This window comes from Camelus ferus, chromosome 12 (assembly GCF_009834535.1).
Source record: "Camelus ferus isolate YT-003-E chromosome 12, BCGSAC_Cfer_1.0, whole genome shotgun sequence".
NCBI lineage: Eukaryota > Metazoa > Chordata > Mammalia > Artiodactyla > Camelidae > Camelus > Camelus ferus.
This window is the reverse complement of record NC_045707.1, coordinates 47570657-47590878: the sequence shown is the minus strand read 5'-3', so window position 1 is coordinate 47590878 and position 20222 is coordinate 47570657. Positions and strand designations below refer to the sequence as shown.

Genomic DNA, 20222 nt, shown 5'->3' with positions numbered 1-20222 from the left:
AAAGACAAGGGCAAATTGTGAGGCACAAGGCTAGGAGGGAGAAGGCGGAAAGTTGGGGTGGGGAGGAGAGAGAAAGAGCTCTCTCATTTCAAGGAGAATGGAGCCAAAGTGGGGTTGGGGGATGGTGGTTGTGGGCTGTATACATGGGCCCTCCCAACAACCTGAAATATTCAGTAAAGTAAACACATACATTCATAAAACGTTTGGCATGAGTGGGTTTACAGTGGAAAGCAACACAGGAAACCAGCCAAAGGGCTAAGTTTGGCCTTTGGCCTGTACAGTTCAGGGAAGAAACTGTGTGTGTGCAAACAGAAGTCCAGGGGCCAGAAGAAGCCATTAGAATCACAGTCTCTGTAAATATCTAAGGGAGAGCTCTGGACTTGTTGGAGGTGTAGCTAATTGTACCTACATCTCCAAAATGCAAGGGCTGACACCTGGGCATAAAGATGCGTGCAGATATCTTGGGGAAGCAGAGGGAGCCTTCCACAGTATGCAGTCATCCCTTGGTGTCCACAGGAGATTGTTTCCTGGATCCCCATAGATACCAAAATCCTTGGATGCACAAGTCCCGTATATGAAATTGTGTAGTATTTACGTATTACCTATGCTTATCCTTCCATATACTTTAAATCATCTCTAGGTAACTTACAAACCTAATGTAATATAAATGCTTTATAAATGGTGTAAATGCAGTGTAAATAGTTGCTGATGTACAGCAAATTCAGGCTTTTTGGAACTTTCTGGCATTTTTTTTCCTAAATATTTTCACTTTGCAGTTGGTTGAATTTGAGAACACAGAACCCACAGATAGTAGGACTGACTGTACCTTGACCCACTCGAGGCTGATCTTGAGGGTCTGGGTCATGAGATAAAGGGCTTAACCTGGGCTTGGACCAAGCATGAAAGAGGGAAGAGGCAAGAGCCCACAGTAAGAATGTTTAGTGTGAGGTCAGGATCCATTTAGAGCTGGACTCAGATCCAGTATGGTGTGTTCAGAAGGGAGAAGAGGAAGTGAACACAGCCTTCAGTAATACTTCTTGATGTACCCATGTGTGCAGTGGCCACAGACCTGGCTCCATGCATCATGTGTCACCTGCACAAAAGCTGGGGCACCTCAGGTTCAGTGTTGTATTCGAAGAAACAGTACAGCAAATGAAACCAATGTGGGAGCTATTCTCATGTTTACTTGGGTTTCTCGAATACCATTTATGGAAATCAAATGCCTAACTCATCGCAGTACTTACTGAAATTCTTTTTCCTGTCTTCCCCATTGCTTGTATGCCTGCCAACTGCCTCTTTGAACATACTCTCCCTGTTGAAAATTGTCTTGTCTTTTTCCCTCTCCCCTCTCCTCCTCTATTCTGTATCCTGTAGATCAACTTAGCCTCTTCAACTTGTTTTTGTTTTCTCTTCATTGTCCTGATTCCCTCCGACAAAGGAGAGTCAAAGAACTGACCCAACCAGAAAAAAATCCTTCCTTCTTCTTTCTACCCATCCAGTGTTGATTCTCAGTTCTCCTAACTGTATCACAGCCAGGGTGGGAGCAGAGTTGGCAAAACCAGAAATCTTCTCCAAGGGCCAGGGAGAAGGAGAAGACAGTGGGCAAAACTAAACTCTTCAGTGAGAAGAGTAAGCAAGGCTGGAATACGCCCATTAATACATCCTACCTCAGCCACTGATGGAGCATGTTGTTTCTGGGGGATTTAACAGAATTCAGACTTTTCCCGTGCATTCAAATCTTGATATCAGTTTTCCCATTTAGGAGGATTGAGTGGTGGTGTTATAGGTGATGTTGATGACTTCTGTCTTCATCACCATGCTAGGAAGGCAGGGTATCTGAAGAAGGATTCTTTCATTTCTTTAATTGGAAAGTAGCAATGTTAGTAATATTCAATAATAATTCTTAAGCACATTGGAAAAAACTCATTTCAGACCCTGAATTTGGCACTGGTAGATACTTGTTAAGGATTGTTTAATATGAAATTTTCCAAAGCAAAGTTTAGTCCATGGCTTGTAAATTTTCCCAGCAGTCTCACAGGTGTGTCATGTAATTACTGAGTAAAATCTCTGAGAGTTCTTGTGTCCAGACTTCTCAGGGCCTTGATAGGAGAAGCAATATTCTGATACACCTGTTTTTGCCTTTCCCAGTGGTGTGAGCAAAATGAACAGTGCAGACGGCTTCACCTGCCTGAGCTGCTAGTGGCCCCACTACACAAGCTGACTAGATACCCGTTGTTGCTGAAGAATATCTGGGAAAGGAGTACAGACTCTACTGAGGAAATCGTGATCTACTCTATCAAGGAAAAGGTGGAAAAGTCAATCCGTAAGTCCCTGAGATAAGTGTCTCGGAACTCCAGTGTCAGCTTTAATCAAAGAGTTGGGGGGCCCTGTGCTTGCTGGGAACCATCTGGGCTTCCACCCTAGGAGGTAATTCCATTGGCTTGAGGTCATGGCTCTCGGAAATGAGAATTCAAGTTTGAGTGCATTGTAAATCAGCACGCTCGAAACAATGGGGTCCAGTCACATCCTGGCGAACCCTATGAGAACTCCAACTCCAAGTTCATGCAGGACGTGGCTCTGTCTCCAAGGCTTTCAGATGTGAGTTCAGTCAGGAAAAGTTCTACTTCCCAGATGATGAAGGCACTTTGTTTTTAACCTCCACACTGAACCCACACACAAAGCTAATCGAAGTAAACACTATGGGAGTCTTTCCGGAGGATAAATTATCATCCGTCGTTTTTTTAGGCCACTGAAATCCAGGGCCAATCTAAATATAATGCCAACTGCAGTCTTTAAATTAAAACCGAAATTTTGGAATGGGAAAAGAGCAAGCCCTTTTCCCAAATAAATTAGGTTTATTTGAGTAGGTCTGTATAATCAAATTTAAATTAAAAAGTACATGAGGTACGTCAATAAACCAAGATTTCCTGGGGAGTATCAAAAGGGAACAGTTTAAATTCATGATTATAAACTGTACAGAAATGATACTTTTTTCTTTGCAAGTTTAAAAGTAAAACGACCATTCAATTGGGAGTTTATTTCCTTTTTTAAATTTTTTGTTCAATTTCTAAAATGACCCAAGGAACTAGAATTCAGCTTATCAAGTGAATAAGACAAAAATTCAATTAAAGACAGACTTTTTTAAACTTTCAAAGTAATTTTGTACATTATTACTCATTTTGATAGGTTTGTGAGGAATATAATTGCATCTCTTCTAGGGATTTCTCAGTAAAATATGAATTCTCATTGTTGGGGAAAGAGATCACTGTGGCCCTCCTTTAAGTCTGTAAGCTTAAAAGATGGTGAATTCTCAAGAATTTTCCTAACCATATGATTCTTTGGGTCTATGACTTGCCCTCCATGTTACCAAAAATCATTTCAAAACCTCAGTAACAACATGTTACTAGAAAACGTTGGAAAATTAATACAAACCTTCAAAGAGAAAAGAAGTTCTTACCAAAAGAAATAATCATCCTTATCATAAAGCAAATGTATGTTTTATGATTAAGACAAAAAGATATGTTTCTCCTTGCTAGGCTGATTTTTTTCCCCCTTCCTGTAATCACAAGCTATGTGGTGTAGGGAATATGAGAAAGCTATCAAGGGCATTATTAGTATTATTGAAACAAAAATACACAATGCATTTCCAACATACTGAATTAAATTAATTAAGCTTTATTTTTCCCTGTAAGAGGTTGATTTCAAATTAGTGAGTTCTTCTAAGACATCTAGACAGTGAGAAATATATTAAGTGAACCTAAGATACGGTTTGGCTCCAGGATCAGTCATTGTCTCTAACTGATTCCTGTGGATCTTGGTTTAATTTTATGCTGTAATGTCTCATGCATTTAGAAATACTTTGGATGTGTCTTGTCTTTTGGGGGATCTTGAAGGAAAAGTGAAGTGGCTCAACAGTTTTCAAAAATGCAGACATCTGTAGGAGATTATAGTGTGACCTCCATGGTGGGATAGAGATAAAAGGTTTTTCATTTCCAGAGGTACAAAAAGGGTCGATTAGGACATAGTCTCTTTCCAGAATTTAGGCATTCGGGTGGAAATACACCAGTTTTACAAAATCCCCAACTTCCCACTTGGATAAAAAAATCTAGTTTTATGAGTGAGAAGGAAAGCCTTCATCCACATGGCACTGTGTGGGGGGAGGCTGACGTCATCACGCCATTCCTGGGGTGGTCCTTCTGAGAGGTTTTCCCATTCTTTTCCATTCCCGCGTCCATCTACTGGCATTTCCAAGTGTCTCGAACTTTCTGGACAGCCCCAGCTTCTGAAACATGCTGTCTTCTAGTCACTAACATCTCTTTGATTTTTCTCCTTTGTTTTGCAAGTGCCTGAAACACGTTAAAGTACACATGGCAGAAAACATCCTGTCATCAACCAACAGACACCTGCTCTGTGAAGGAAAATTAACTCTTACAGGTAAATGACTGTTTTCTTTGCAAACCCAACATCTTTGCTACATTGTAGCTTGTCCAACTGCTGCCGATAGAAGGGTGGCATGTGTCTGCTCTCACTAGAATTGAAGCTCTTTGAAGGCAGAGATTGTGTCTTAATCATTGATGCATAGTAGGTGCTCAGTATTTGTTGACTGCTTGGGGGACTACTAGGGCCTTAATAAATGGTAGCTAAGATAATCATCATTTCCTAGAATGACATCTGAGACATAGAAGGTGCTCAGTGCCTGTGGAAATAAAATACTTGAAATTAGAAGGGGTAAGCAAAACGATTTCATTTTGACAGCAGTCATCCACCTAATTCATACAGGAGTGGGAGAGGGTGGGGAAAGCAGCTCTGAACAGGTCTTGAAGGTCCAGCATTGTCCAAAAGTCCCATTCACCACCCTGTGTGCTAGACAGGGCAGTGAGGCAGCTATCAGAGACAGACAGATTAATTTCTTTCTCATGTAAAATTCTGAGCGATATGACAGCTCTGCTCCATGAGGCGATGAGGGATCCAGGTCTCTTGTGTCCTTTCGCTCCGCCCTCCTAGGTAGAGTGCTGCTTTCTTCTGTGGCCCCACAGTGAGTCACCGGTGTGTCTGCATCCTAGCTCAGGTTCCATTCGTCAGAATTTAGTCACTTGTTCATATTTAGCTACAGGGAAAGCTGGGAGATGTATTTATTCACAGTGAATATTACCCATTAAAGCTTGGAAATTTCATTACTGCAAAAGAAGGGGAAGAATGTTTTTTAGGGACAACCAGCAGTCTTTGCCACAGCCTGATTTGCTAAAAGGAAAGTTTCCAGCAGTAATGGAATACTTTTTTTTTAATTCAAGGACAATTCAAAATTGAACAAAATATCTGATTTCTCTTCTGTGCAAATACTGATGGTATCACTCCTCTAAAACTTAAAGGAGAAGGAATAGAAATGAGTCCTTGATATTTTATCTATTAATTTAACCTTAGACAGTTCATTTCCAGGAGTAAAAGTATATAAGAAAAAACCTCTAGAATAATTTAAAAATCACTGATTTTTCTTATATTTACTTTTAAGCATCTGTCACATCCCCCTCTGTAAGGACTGCCTTTTCCCTGGAAATCATTTAAATTTAACCATTTCTTTTTCTGATTTCGAAGGGATAGAAAGGGGGATGTCTTATTCTAATATTTGATTTCTCTCCTACTAATGTTCCTTCTTTAGGAAAAGTCAAAAAGCCTATTTGCCTTAAGTTATTATCAAAAATGATATCAGAAAAAGTTTGTAAATATTAAGCTACATGAAGACTATTTGAACATGTATGGACACATTGTAAAACTTGAGAAACAAATTGTTTTAGTGACTCTCTTAATCAGCCAGGGCTGCCATAACAAAATACCACAGACTGGGTGACTTAAACAGCAGACATTTGTTTCTCACAGTTCTGGAGGCTGGAAGTCCAAGGTCAAGGTAAACCAGCTTATTCTGTTTCTAGTGAGAATTCTTTTCTGGCTTGCAGATGGCCGCCTCCTCAGTGTCTGCACTTGGCAAAGAGACAGCGAGCTCTCTGGTATATCCTCTTGGGATGGCAGTACTCCTGTCAGATCAGGGTCCACCATTATGCCTTCATTTAATCTTAATTACTTTCTTATTCCAAAGGCTGACACAGATTAGGGGGTGAAGGTTAGGGCTTCCACATAGAATTTGGGGAGACACAGTTCAGTCCATGGCAATGACAAAGTGCCTTTTTTCTGGTAATGACCACCCAGATGAGTCAAGAGGCAAAAATGCTGCCAGTTCTGTTAGCCAATAGATGTGTCCTAGGCTTAGTTGAAATCACAAGTATCATCCAAGTTATCTTAGATCCATATGAAATGTATCACAAATACAATGTCTTTATTTTTTCAGTTTTTTATAGACATATAATTGATTCACAGTGTTAGTTTCTGCTGTACAGCAAAGTGATTCATTTTTATATATATACTTCTTCATTTTCTTTTCCATTATGGCTTATTACAGGAGATTAAATATAGTTCCCTGTGCTACACAGTAGAACCTGGTTTCTTATCTGTTTTATATACAGTAGTGTGTATGTGTTAATCCCACATTCCCGATTTATCCCTCCCCCACGCCGTTTCCCCTTTGATAACCATAAGTTTGTCATCTATGTCTGTACTCCTCATGTAAGTAATATCATATGGGACAAATAGAGTTTTTAAAGTTGGGAACATGGGCTCCCATAAGGTCCCTGCTTTAGGGAGAAATCAATTCAACAGTGATGCAGTTTTCTGACCCACGTGATTGGAGTCCCCTTGAGCTGGAAGCCTGATGTGCCCTGATCCCCGGCCTCTGTTGTTTTTTAAGGGATTCTTTGATTCAAAAACAAAAACAAACAAAAAACCCCTTCTGTTTACTATTCCCAGTGCCAATTTCACCTTCTTTCTTTCCTCATAAAGCACAAGATTCCTAGATGTTTATCTGTTTCTCTTTGATGATTTCCTCTTAGTTATGAAAACTAAGTGCAACAAAAAGTTAAAATGCTATTGTTTCTAAATAAGTCTGGTAAATGAGTTTAGAAATATTTCTGAATAAATTGGGTTAAAAATAGAAAATATTCTTATACATCAAATCAGATTTTACCCTCTAAAAAAATGGAGACATTTATAAATACTGGCTTTTTCAGTCATAGAGCTCTGACCTGAAAAACAACAGTAACAAAAGCAAGTTCCACTTCTTACAGATGTCAGAGGGTGTGTATATTTTTAGAGTGACTCAACTTAGTCTGTATACATCCGAGGTGAGTCCCAGAAGCCAGAGGACTTTCTGCCTGGCCTGCCTCAGCAAGTGAAACTTGAGATCCTTTTGTCCATAACAGCCTTTTCTTCGTCCAAATTGTCCACCACAGTGGAAGTTGCCAGAGCAAGGGGTAGGGGGTGGCCTCTCTGTCTGTGCCATGTGCCAAGGTGGCATCTGACACCCATTCTGATTTGCAAGCTCACATCCTTCCTGAGAAATGTGGATTTGGGAACTGTGGGTGGGAAGGAGCCCTGGTCTCTCAGGACCTACCTATAATTAACAGTTGCCAAATCCAAACAAATGTACAGCTGGCATCACAGAAAAAAATGAGTCACCAGGGACTAAAGCCACAAAATCTCTTCGAAGAATAGGGATTTTCCCCTTTACCCAAGTATTAATGGTTACCATTATCGTTGTTGCTACCCTTGAAGCTGTGGTCTCACGGTCCATCAGGGGCTTGCTGTCTGACTCCCCCTGTCGCAGTCTGTTCCCTGACTGGTGTATGGGAGTGGTATCAGCAAGGGGCCTTCTCTGTGGCTCTGGGACACCTGCCCTTAGAGGTGGGAAGAAGAGCTGTAATATGTCTTGGCCATCAGAGATAGCTAATGTTCTGTCCCACTCACTTCTTTACTAAATGACTAGCCTTATACAGATGTAAGATCATGAGACTAGATCTCTCATATCGTTTAATAACCTAAGCTTCTAGATGGCATGTTAGTTAGTTAAGCTGAATAATTAAGGATCTTTAGGCAATAAAATAGACACCCATTAATCAATCCATAAATAGATGATTGGTGATTGGGGAGGGGATGGATATTAAGAGACGCAGTTTTGAAACTTGGACGGCCTTCTGTTTTCAGCTACTCAGGCTAGGGTGTCTGAACAGGTCAAGCTAGGAAAAATCTGTCCTCTTTAAAAACCTGACATGAAGCACAGCTATCCTTCACTTCACCTAATGGCACAAATCAGAACTCATGAATTAATGGCAACCCATTACTGGCCATATTATAAGATAGTATTTTGGTTTCATACTTCACAAGTGAGTTCCAAAATAAGGAATGTTATCTGTTTTAAATTCCCCTTAACTTCCTCTGTCTGATAAATCTGGAGAGTTTTATTGACTTCACAGGAGCAAAAATTACCACCCAGAGAAGATGTCGGGTTTCATTTATTTTGTGGGAAAAAAAACGAATGTTATCTGTTTTAAGTTTCTCTTTGCTATTTAATACATAATGTATGTCATGCACATCAAAATCTTCGACATCCTTTTAAAAAAATTCAGCATCTTATATATTCAAAACAATTTCAGTTATTTACAAATCATAGAGTATGAAATCTGTCTATTTAGGGTTTAGTGTAAGATCCCACAGAGTTGGCCAGAATGAGGCTCCTCATTCTCATTCATTTAACTCAGTACTATGGAGGGATACTGGACATGAAGATCTTTCCATTGATGTGATGGTGATTAAAATGTTTCCCATTATGGACATTACCCTTTATTTATTCAGGTGATTAAACTTGGGGATCAGAAACACTGATTTAAATCACCTGTGTATTTTGGGAAATGCTTTTCAAGATCCAGAAAGAACAGTAATCTGGATTTCAACCAATTGTTTCCAAAAATCGATTTACTTAAGGATATACTTTAAGTATGTGCATCTTTATTTATTTCCTACTTACTGCATTATTTTCCTCTTTAATTCCAGAAACTTGGACTCAGACCCTGGTTTGATGTATCTTTCACTTACTCCTGAGCTGCAGACAGTAATAAAAGAGGGTGGTTTGTGCACGGTACTCAGTCAGCCCATTCTGCTAGATAGATGGGTCCTCAGAAACCTCGGTCCACTCCATATATCAGGTGTGTGTCTGTTTTCATCCTTCAGTTCATCTACTTGCCATCCCAGAGTTTTACATTGGCCTTTTTGGTAATAGGAAGTGAATACAATTTAAATCTTCATAAAAGACAATACTGGGATCCTGTGTAGCTGTTTATCACTCACTCTACAGGTTAGTTACAGAAAGAGTATTGGACTTGCTTTCCAGTGTTGGATGTCCCAGCTCTGTCATTTACTAGCCATGTGACCCTGTGTGCAAGGTACTTAAATTTTCTAAGCCACGGGTTGATTCATCTTGGTAAAACACTAATCTGCCTTAGTGGGTTTTCATGAGAATTAAATGGCATAATCACGTAAAGCACTCAATGAATGATAGCTATTGTTAGGATTGTTATTCTGGTAACCATTTGTAGTACTATTGCTGTTGTTAAAGCACTGCTGAACTATGGCATGCTATGCAAGCCTAACGTACTTTACTGCAATTAGGAAAATGCCAGAAATAAATAAATATATATACTTATATATGCATACATATACATCATATGTATACGTTAGACATATATATTATGTTTATTCACCTTTAAAACGTTTCCTGAGTGTCTCCTGAAAACCAGACACTCTGTGAGCACCTTGGAGTTATAGTTATAAAGATGAATAAGAAATAGCCCTTGTTCTTGAAAAGCTCTCAGAACAATGAAAGATCAGAAAATCCTGTCAGGAAAGCCCTGGGACTTGGAGGGACTTGAAGCAGTGCTGGGTGGCTGGCAGCAGTGTTCAGGAGGAAGCAGCCTTCGTTCTGCCTTGGGGGCGGGCTCCTAGGAGACCAGTTGAAGCCAGGCAGGAGGAGAGTGCCTTTCTGTCCCAAGGGAGGAGCAGGAAAAGAGGGAGCACTACCCGGTCCCCTCACTTCCCACCCCAGCAGCCAAGCCCAGAGCATCAGTCATTAGCAGAAGACAGACCTGTACATAGCAGAGCAACATCACACAGTGAAGAAATGAACGACTACACAAATGAATGTATGTAAACTAATTTATGTATTTAAATATTTAACTCATGAATGGATACAAACTCTCTCCCCAAGGGCAGCAGGGCTCCAGTGAGGGGAAAGCTGCATCCAGAACTAGAGCCTCCTGCCTCCTTTATTCTTTCTACTTCTGAGATTTGCTGGAAAGCGACTGGGCAGGCCTTAAGGCCTCTTAGATCAGATACAGCTGTGAACCGTCACCACCTGTCACAGGCCAAAGCGCATGAACCAGAGCGCTTTCCTGAGCACACCCAGAAAGGGGCATCTCAGGAGCACGACCTTCGCCTGTGACTGCCACCCCCACCCTTAGTGTGCGCCTCCTCCCTGCCCAGTGGACCCAGAGACTCGGTATGTGAGACCCAGACATCACTTTGTTACAGAGTTTACTTCCCCATGGGGAAAGATGTCATGGCGGAGGGCATCCTGGACCAGGAATTTATCCTATTACTACCATGGCCATAGTTAAAAGATTCTGGCATGATCAATGGCCATGAGGAGGAAGGTGTCAGATTCCCATGCGGAAGAGTGGAAGCAGCGTGGGCAAAGGTCAGACCCAGCCCTGCCGGCTTTCAGAACTGGGCTTTGTGGGAACTCTGACAGCACTGGATTCCCTTAGGAGATGCAAGTTTTTCTCTATTCTATTTTCCTTTTCTCTTTTTAATAAAATCAAGTCTTTTTTAAAATCATACTTACACCATTTTTGTTATTTTTTTTATTTGTCACTGCCATTCATTTCTGTTTTTTAATATTTTCCTCATTTTTCTGGTTAACCATTCAGATACAGTGCATGAGGCAGAATAGCTGTAGAGTGACAGAGTCAAGTCTGAAAAAAGAAGAGAGTGCGCATTGCAGTGACAGAGACCTAGTTCCAAATCCTGGCTGTATCATTCACAAGCTATGTGACCTTGGAAAAATTCATCTAAATCTGTGTCTTCAACTGTAAGTGGGAATTGGTTGGCATATGTTATACAGTTGCTGTTTGGTTTAAATGACACAAAACGGGAAAAAAATACATAGCACTGTGCCCAGTACATAGTAAGTGCTTAATAAATGATGTCAACTATTATATCAGTTGTTAATTATTATAGTAGAACATCAGGGGGAGAAAAGAGCTATTCCTGACCATGTATTATCTCCTTACTTTGTTTTACAAGCCTAGCTGGACCAGGTCCTTTGGCTTATAAAATCTTTAGCAGCCATATTACAAACCAAGCAGATGAGGGATATCTTAAATAACTGAGAATTATAATTACAGTTTGGGGACAAATGGATTCCGAAATCCAGCCAAGAACAGTAGCCTGATTTAAAGCCTCATTTGCTACAAGGAATTTATAAGGAGAAAAATCAGGGAGCAAAACAAAACACAGCCAGAAAGTCATTTTAATAGGTTTAAGTCCTCACCTCAGAGAAGCTGGACAGAATTTCATAACCTTGACAGCCTTTGTTGTGGTAGAACTTAGGAATTATGGGGTTTAGCTTACAATTTGTGATACTGAGTTCTTGCAGGTAAGAAAATAAAAGTCTCCACATTTGCTTACGATTCTGAAATGAGGCCCAGCTAGCCTCAGTGAGTCTGACTTAAATCCCCGAAATGTCACGGAATAGAAAGTGACGGCCACGGACAGGCATCAGCCTACTGATCCTCCAGGAAGCGTCAGCGCTCTCCTCCTCGTCTCTGAAGTGCTTGGAGTGACCTGGCCCCAGCTCTGGTTTGGTGTGTGTGTTTGTTCCTAAACATAAATTGACTGTAGAAAGAATGTATGGGCTGCAGAATTTTATGCCCTGTATTGTATTAATAATTCAAGGAAGAAGCTTTCAAGAGTTCCGGCTACATACAAAAAAGAAAATCTGCTCTTCCAGTGTCTCCTGTCATTTCTTTAATAACAGACCAATAAGGAAATGACAGAATAGGCCATTTCTTTTCAGACACAGAAACCATGCCAACATTTCTTTTTGTTTTGTTTTACATTTCACATAATTTGGTGGATGTTGGATTTCATTTGTGTCCTCTTTTTTTTTTTTTTGGCTTTTCTTGGACTGCTGTGAAGCATTCAGGTGGTTTTGTATTTTTGCCATATCTTAATTTGTTTATAACCCTTGTTTTGATGTGACTTCTCTTTAAGTACGAAAGTAAAACATTTAAAAAAGGAGTGGTGAAGGTCAAAAAAGGAAACAATAATTGCATTTTCATATTTGTGTCACTTATATTTTACATACATAAAAGCTACCTCATATGCTAAGCTGCTGCTTTGAGGAGGAACCCATTTTCCATCACCTAAACCATAATCGCATTTCATCAAGCTCCAGGAGTCGTTAGGTAAGAAAGAAAGGGTTTTCATATTTAAGTGGGCTCTATTTGGACATAACAGTGAAGTCTTGGTATTGGAATCAGGTTTCTTTTTAATTGACACAAACTTCCCACACATTAATAAACAAAAATCCACGTTACTGTACTGAAAAACTGGATTTCATATTAAGTGATTTGGCTTTTTGTCTTTAATCTTTTTCTAGTCTACAGGCTGAGAAATGCTTTCCTCATACAACATGAAAAGTTATCAACAGTGTGTAGCAGCATTCTTATTACAAGCCCAAACGGAAAACATCAAAGTACGTATTTCAATTTTGTAGGTTTTGATACTTCAGACTTTGATTCTTCAGGCTTCAAATGAAGAAAAATCTCACCCCAAGCTCCGTAAGGAACAGTGAGTGGACAATTTTGTATATTTCCCCCACGTACTTTGGGAAGGGCAGAAATTGGGAAGAGGGGAAGGATCTGGACACCTAGTCCATATCAGGCTCAGAAACCTCAGAACTGACCATTTACTCACATCCCCAGCGCTGACACAGCCTCCCTCATTTTCTCCTGCGGCAGAAGCTCCAGAGCTGCTCTAAGATCTGCAGGGTCTGGAGGAAACGGGGGAAGAATTGCTTTGGATTGCATGGTTGACTTTTAAGATGCTCTGGTCAATTGCCAAAGCCCCAGTATACAAACAATATGATGTCGGCTTAAGTGAAGGGCTTCTGCAGTAATGAATTGTGTGAAGTCTCTTCATCCTTTGAAAATATGCCACTGATTTTACAGCTGTGGGGCTTAAGAGCAGCTGCCTGTCTGACTCTGGTTTCTGTATCTTAGAAGTTCCTTTTTCGTCTTTCCCCCGTAGGCTTTCATCAGGGCAGCAATGTGGCCAGACTTGCAGTTAATGCAAGACTGCATTATTTTCAAGGACTTAAGTTTCCTCTCTGTCTGTTTTACAAGTTATGCCATTGGTTAAGAACTTCTGTTTCCACACAAAGTGAAAATTCAAGAAATTCAGTTTTCAAACTGCTTACATTCTCAGTACTCGTCTTTCTAATTAGTCATCGTTGACTATTACAGTTCCTTGATTACTCACAACTGTTTATCCAACTTGCATACTATAGTCATCTAATCCGTTTGCACTTTCAAATGTGATTAGAGATTATTTATGATGAATTAGACTTAAGAAAGAAAAGGGAAACATAGGCAAATGTTTCACAAGTCTTCAGTTTTAAAGAGCAAGTCAACAAATACAAAGGAAAATATTAATCCAAATATGTGAGAAATTGTCAGCTTAGCATTCACTATGTACATTTTATTTTTAACAGAAAACATGGATGGCACAAATCACAGCAGCAATCTCTTGCTTCCCCAAGAGTCAGGAAACCAAGAAAAAAGCCTTAACTACATTGCCTGCCGAATCCTCGGAAATTTAAGGACCGAAACAAGTGGCACATCTTTTAAGACATTAAGGATTAAGGTATTCTTTCATTCAAACTTGTACCACTTACCTGTTGATGAGCTAGAAGAAAATGTGCATTTTAAAGAAGTTCTAGAATTTGAGAATTTGAGCTAGGAAATTCCTCAGGATAGTGGAATAATGACTACAACAAATTTGATATCCAGACTACCTTATAATGCTTCAGTCAGGCTCACAAGAGGTGTGAGCAAAGTATGGTGCTATTACAGTTTGTAAAGGGTGAATGATCCGATAAATGCAGTGGCAGGAGAAAACAATCCCCAGGGCTTGTGTCTGATACGAATTCTTGCGTCTTTGTGTTTATCTGCAGTGAAGCCAGTTGTCCTACATGGGCTTGTAAGTCAGCCTTGCTTTATAGTTCTACCTCATACACAATGATGACTCTTTTGATAACAAAATTTGATTGTTCTTTTAACATATTAAGCAATGAATAATAAGATCTACATCTTAGTAGCAGTTTTTAAATTCCTAGTCTAGCAGTTTACTTATCTCAGGTATGTTTTATGATACTCTTTACTTGGAAGGAGAAAATCCCAAAGACTAAATTCCATTATTTTAAAAAAGGAAAAGCAAACATCTTTTCTAGTTCCACCATTTAACACTTGGGACATTTTCATAGAAATAAGATATCTTTCTCTAAATCTCATTTTTTGAAGAATGATGGAGTTTGTCATAAAGCTTCTTTCTGGTTTTGAGTGGGGGTGTGTGTTAGCACAGTGCAGTCACTTTGTCTTTTTGGTAGGACTTGAAACATCATTAGAGATCTTACAAAGAAGTCAGCTTGAATTATATTATCATGGTAGAATATACTATTAACTGCATTTAAGGAACTAGTTCTTATAGTCAGATTGTATCAAATGGAAATCCATAAATTTGGATTTAAAATGCAAGTGTGCAGACATGGCACCTTCTATAATCTCCAAAATGGAGTTAGTAAATGTATCAACTTGGGCTGCAAAACAAATAATACCTTAACTGATCTCAAGCTGGAGAATGGGATTGAGAGGATGATGCTTGGGGAAGTCATGTGCACAGTTAATTCTCTGAGGAAAATGCAGATGTCCCGTGTAGACCAGCATTACACACAAGTTCATCATAACAGCCCTTTAAGGGCCAAGCACTATTAGAATGGAGGGTCACAGTCACTGTATAATGATGTCAGATATTTATTAGGAGTAAGTGAAGTGGAAGGAAAATCAGGGGAGCAGTAACTAATGTTACTGTTAATGCCTATGAATAAAAGAAAAAAGGCAAAGTAGAGAAGAAGTTTTGAGTTCTTAGAGATGAAAAATAATATACTTTTATTTAGAAAAAAATTAACAATTAAGACAATTGTTAGGGATTTCTAGATATCAGGCAACCTAGGTAAAAGGCAGTAGACTAGGTCTAGGTCATCTCTCAATATTCCTTTTAGTCCCATGAGTCCAGTAAGCATATATTTATATATATAAAGAATAGTTTCTCCCTTCAGTCCCATTAAAGGGAGAAAAAGACTGACTAAATTAACATGTAAATGTAATTAGTTAAGATGTAAAATAACATAAGAATATGCTATATACAAAGAAATACCAGCACTTCTATGTTCACTGCAGAACTATTCACAATAACCAAGGTGGAAAAAAACTTTAATGTTCACCAACAGATGAGTGGATAAAGAAAAGCTGGTATATACTTATAATGGAATACTACTCAGCCTTGAAAAGAAATTCTGTAATATGCAACAACTTATATGAACCTTGAGGACATTATGCAAAGGGAAATAGTCACAGAAAGATGTACTGCATGATTCCACTTATATGAGGTTTCTAAAATATTCAAATTCGTAGAATCGGAGTGTAAAGCGGTTGCCAGAGGCTGGTGGGAGTGGGAAACGGGGAGTTACTAATCAGTGGGCACAAAGTTTGTTCAGCAAAATAAGTAGTAGAGATCTGCTGTACTGCACACGTAGAAGAGTTGTCAAGAGGGTAGATACCATGTTAACTGTTCTTACCACAAAAAAACTTTAAAATATGCTGTATATTTCAAGTGGAATTCTATAAAGCTCACAAAAGAACCTATCTATCTAACATATATACTGAGTGCCTGAGCATCTACACATTATTCTCTTCAGAGGGGAGCACCTTAGAGTAAAATGAAAGAACACTTCTAGAACTTTGGTTCCCAGGGGGAAAAAACAGTAAAAAGCAATAGTACATTGAGCTTTCAGAAAGTATCTTTAAACAATCACTTGGGTATTCAATTTAGATATACAATGAAAGAAGGAATTAATTTAATGTTGTTTAATGTTTCTTTCTAGTTTCATTAATTCTCCAAAATAATGAATACAATGAAAAGGGAATGTCTTATTCAAAATGGCATTAGAATAGGAAGTTCATAATTTCAAGAGAAATTACTAAGTTGCACATTAAAGCATTCCCACTGCCTATATCCAGTTGGAGAGTTCTTACAGTCTGTAAAGATACTCTCACTCTTAAATAGACAAAATAATTTATAGTCACAGAATACATCCACTAGAAAGAAATTATTTTTAATATCTTTAACATATTTAAAAAAAAAACAAAAGCAACAATTCAATGAGGATCCTTCCATTGTTCTTTGTACAGATTTAAATCTTATGTAATTTATCAGTTACATTTATAATCAATAACCTTCCACTCACTGAGTTTAGAAACCACAGTATTTACTGAGCTAAACTCTCTCACAAATAAGGCACAACTACATGATCACACGTAGTAAACAATACAAATGAATCCAAAAACTAAACAAAATATTCATGCAAAAGTATCTACAGAAGCTATGAATATATGATCCAGTTCAAGTACAGAATGTCATATACACAACTGCATCATGTTACAATAAATTCATTACTTCTACACAGAACTTGGCTATTTCCAATTCTATTTTATACAATTTTACATAGATTTAGTAAGTTTATGCACAGTATTCACATCTGCAACAATAACATAACAATGATCATTAAAATTCAGGCAAAGGGCAATTAAGACACGTGTAATGTGTGGCACATTATTACAGAATACCATTCATCAAGCTCATGTCCAGGAATACTAAATTGATGGCACATTTAAATCTTATGGATCAAATCATCCATGGTTTCATAGCCAAAGTGCATTAAAAAGAAAACTGCTATAGTCAAATAGGTCATGAATATCAAAATATATAATCATAATTTGCTCTCCACTTAAAAGCTAAACATTTTTGTGCAAATGCAGGTTTAAAAAAAAAGTGGCTCTAAAGTTCCCAAAACTATAAAATAATCATAAAGCCTTTTCAAGAGAGATGGGGAACTAACAAATTTGGGAGTTACTATTTAACATTACTGTAAGGAAACTATTAAACTAGCTAATTCCACATTAAGAGGTAGTTGAACAAAATTATACACTGCATTGAGGTTTTTGTGTTTTTGTTTCCCTCTTTTTTCTTCAAAATAAGTCCTATACCAGCAGCTTTGTCTTCTATTAAAAAACAATCTGTATGTGTAGTTTACTGTATGCTAGCCCAGCAAGACTTGATTTTTACCTCATGTTTTCTGTGCTGGGGTTTAGAATTTACTAACATAAGATGCCAATATGCTTTCCAGGAGAGCTGGAATGTATGTACCAGCTCCAAATCACTGACAATAGTACCAGCAGACATCTAAAATGCAGAACCATTTAAAGAAAAACTTTAATTTTTGTTTCCCAAACACCTTAAGTTGGTGAGATTAACAGGAAAATATTAGGTGTCATTTTTAATTAGTATAGTAGCCTAATCATTTAGGACCTATGAAATGAGATTAGCTAGTTGAAAAGTAGAAAATTACTCAAACATGGTTTTATTTGTTGTCCCCACAATTTTTTGTGTGAATATGTGGGGCAGGAGGGACAAGACAGGAGATGAACTGAACAATATTCTAATCCCGAAGAATTCTCATGAAGTTTCATTATCTTAAAAAAAATAATAATCAGTGGTGCTGTGAATGTTTTTCCAACATACTTAAGTTACTTATATATAAAAGTGTAGAATTAAGACTATTTGAAAGAATTTATAAGTATATGAAAATGCATAATTTTAGCTCAATTTCTATTATCGAACTATTATTTTTAATAAAGAGCCATTGTATTTCTTCATTCTGTATGTTCAAGAATATATATTTATCCAAGTCCAGGGACTCAATCAGGGTCCTTAGTAGCTACTGACAACAGAGTTTTACTTAAATGGGTTTTTTTTTAATAATTAAATGAATATATGGCAATCTTTTAGTTTATGTATGTATGTAATAGGTAGAAAATAGAATCATTTCAGCATGATAGTTGAAAGCAAGTGTATATTATAAACTGTTAACTGTAAATGAAACATAAGCTTCCAGCCTTCCCTACTATTACCAAATGATAGCACTGAACAAAATATAACTTTACATTCTTCTCTAGAGACAGTAATGAATCAATATTAATGACTTTTCACAAGTTTTCAAATTTTCCAAATTAATAAGACTATGATAAAGTTCAATTCCATTGTTCAGCATACAAATAAGCTAATTTTTAATTACTTTCAATTAGCCATTCTGTTTCAGTTCTGATTATAATTTTGGGGTTCCCAAATACGTTTGGTTTTGGCAATACTCTGTTACCCAACTGTTATTTCAAGATAATTTCATAGCGTTATTTTTGCAAAGTAAAATATTTACAGTTGATATGGAACCCCAAACTCAGAACCTTTTAAAATTTAAAACAAGTTCACAACGTTAAAAAATTCTTTATTAGTTAAGTCAAGCAGAATACTTAATGTCTCCTTACCATTTAGTATTTGTTTTCACAGATATGACTGTAGCAATATCAGTTACTAGCTTTAAGATGCAAAATTACAAAACAGTTACAATGAAGCTGAGCTATGCTTGGGAATGTTGAACCAAATTACCTTGAAAAAAAGCAGATCCATTAAAAAAGCAAATTCAGATTCCTGAAGATGCTGGCGAGACAAAACGAGGGTTTAAGTCAGAAAACTTCCCACTTAGAAGAAACAAAATAGAATCATTATACATTTTCTGTTATTTACCTTCCAATTTGGGGGGAGGGTGAGGAATTTTGTAGGATTCTTAAGACTGTGGTAGTTTAAAAATGAGATAGAAAAAGATAAAAAGAAAAATATTAACCCTGATCTACACAACCAAGAGAATTTAATCAATATTGTTAAAAACCATGTTTGAATTAATGGTTAATACATATTTTAGCATACTCTGTATTTAGAACATTTTAGTAAATTTTTATCATAACAATGCAACTGAGCTATGGACCTATATATAAGAAAAAATAAAGTTTATAGTTCTCTGTGTGACTTCACAAAGTGAGTATTTAATTAATGTGTTAGATATGGTAACATCCATGTACATTTCTGTACACCAAATTTGGGAGAAAGACGAAGTAAGCTATGGAAGAGTATTCATGTCATTTGTGAACAATGAAATTATATTTAAAAAAATACATTGCTATTTTCCATTCAAAGTTTATTTACATTTCATTGACTAATTCTTAATTTGGCATGAAAGTTGTTCCAAGGTTAAATGGGAAAAAGTAATGAAAGATGAGCCCAAGTCTCACAAAAATAGAAGAGTTTTACTTGATAACATCCCAAAATATACGAATTCTAATTTGGTTTTGTATTGCAACCACTGTCCAAATCAAATAGTAGTAGTCCAAGACTTCTATTAAGTGCATTTATTAAAAATCTAATGTTAGTGTAATATTACTCTGAAGTTGTGATAATCCATTATCCTTGCAAGTCATTGAAACATGCATCACAGACACGAACAGGCTTCTTGGAAGAAGGAGTTAAGGCATTTTTGGCTGAACACTCAGCACAGAAGATATTTCCACATTGTCTGCAGTGATGCTGTAAATGACAAAAATTCAACAATTTCAAGCATAAAAACTATACCAAAAGTATTATGAGACTATAAGAATACTGAAAATTGCACTGTGAAAGTATATTAACTTCTAAGTGATTAGTGTATTATTTATATTACTTAATAATAACAAAGTTTCAGTATGTCAATTGAATCCCTTGGTTAATTTGAATGCTTTGTATTTAGATACCATGCTAAACATTTATTATGGAATTTATCTTGAGATTCTAAAAAGAACCTTAGGAGGCATTTTTAAAGTTTTTGTTTTGTTTTAAAGTGGAGGCAGATTTATTCAGGGAGATACACACTCCATAGACACATTGTAGGTCGTCTCAGAAGGCAAGAGGCCTAAAAGTGTTTAATAAAGCATTTCTATCAGGTGAAAAACTACTCCTATTTGTCAGATGTTTCAGGCATAATTTCTTCAAAAGGAATATAAACTTGAAACATCACATGATGG

General features: G+C 37.5%; 2 protein-coding genes across 2 annotated transcripts in view; one reads left to right on the top strand and one right to left on the bottom strand.

Moving 5' to 3' along the window:
• The window catches only part of PLEKHG7 (pleckstrin homology and RhoGEF domain containing G7), a 36129-nt gene extending 22310 nt beyond the window's left edge, over positions 1-13819 (top strand). The window contains 8 exon segments of the mRNA XM_032493637.1: positions 2149-2323; positions 3882-4009; positions 4344-4434; positions 6885-6963; positions 8935-9086; positions 12599-12638; positions 12640-12694; positions 13712-13819. Of these exon segments, the coding sequence (XP_032349528.1) occupies positions 2149-2323; positions 3882-4009; positions 4344-4434; positions 6885-6963; positions 8935-9086; positions 12599-12638; positions 12640-12694; positions 13712-13819 (828 nt within the window).
• A 2550-nt stretch (positions 13820-16369) lies between these two features.
• Positions 16370-20222, bottom strand: part of EEA1 (early endosome antigen 1) — a 69939-nt gene continuing 66086 nt past the window's right edge. The window contains 1 exon segment of the mRNA XM_032493636.1: positions 16370-19749. Within this exon segment, the coding sequence (XP_032349527.1) occupies positions 19627-19749 (123 nt within the window). The 3' untranslated portion in view covers positions 16370-19626.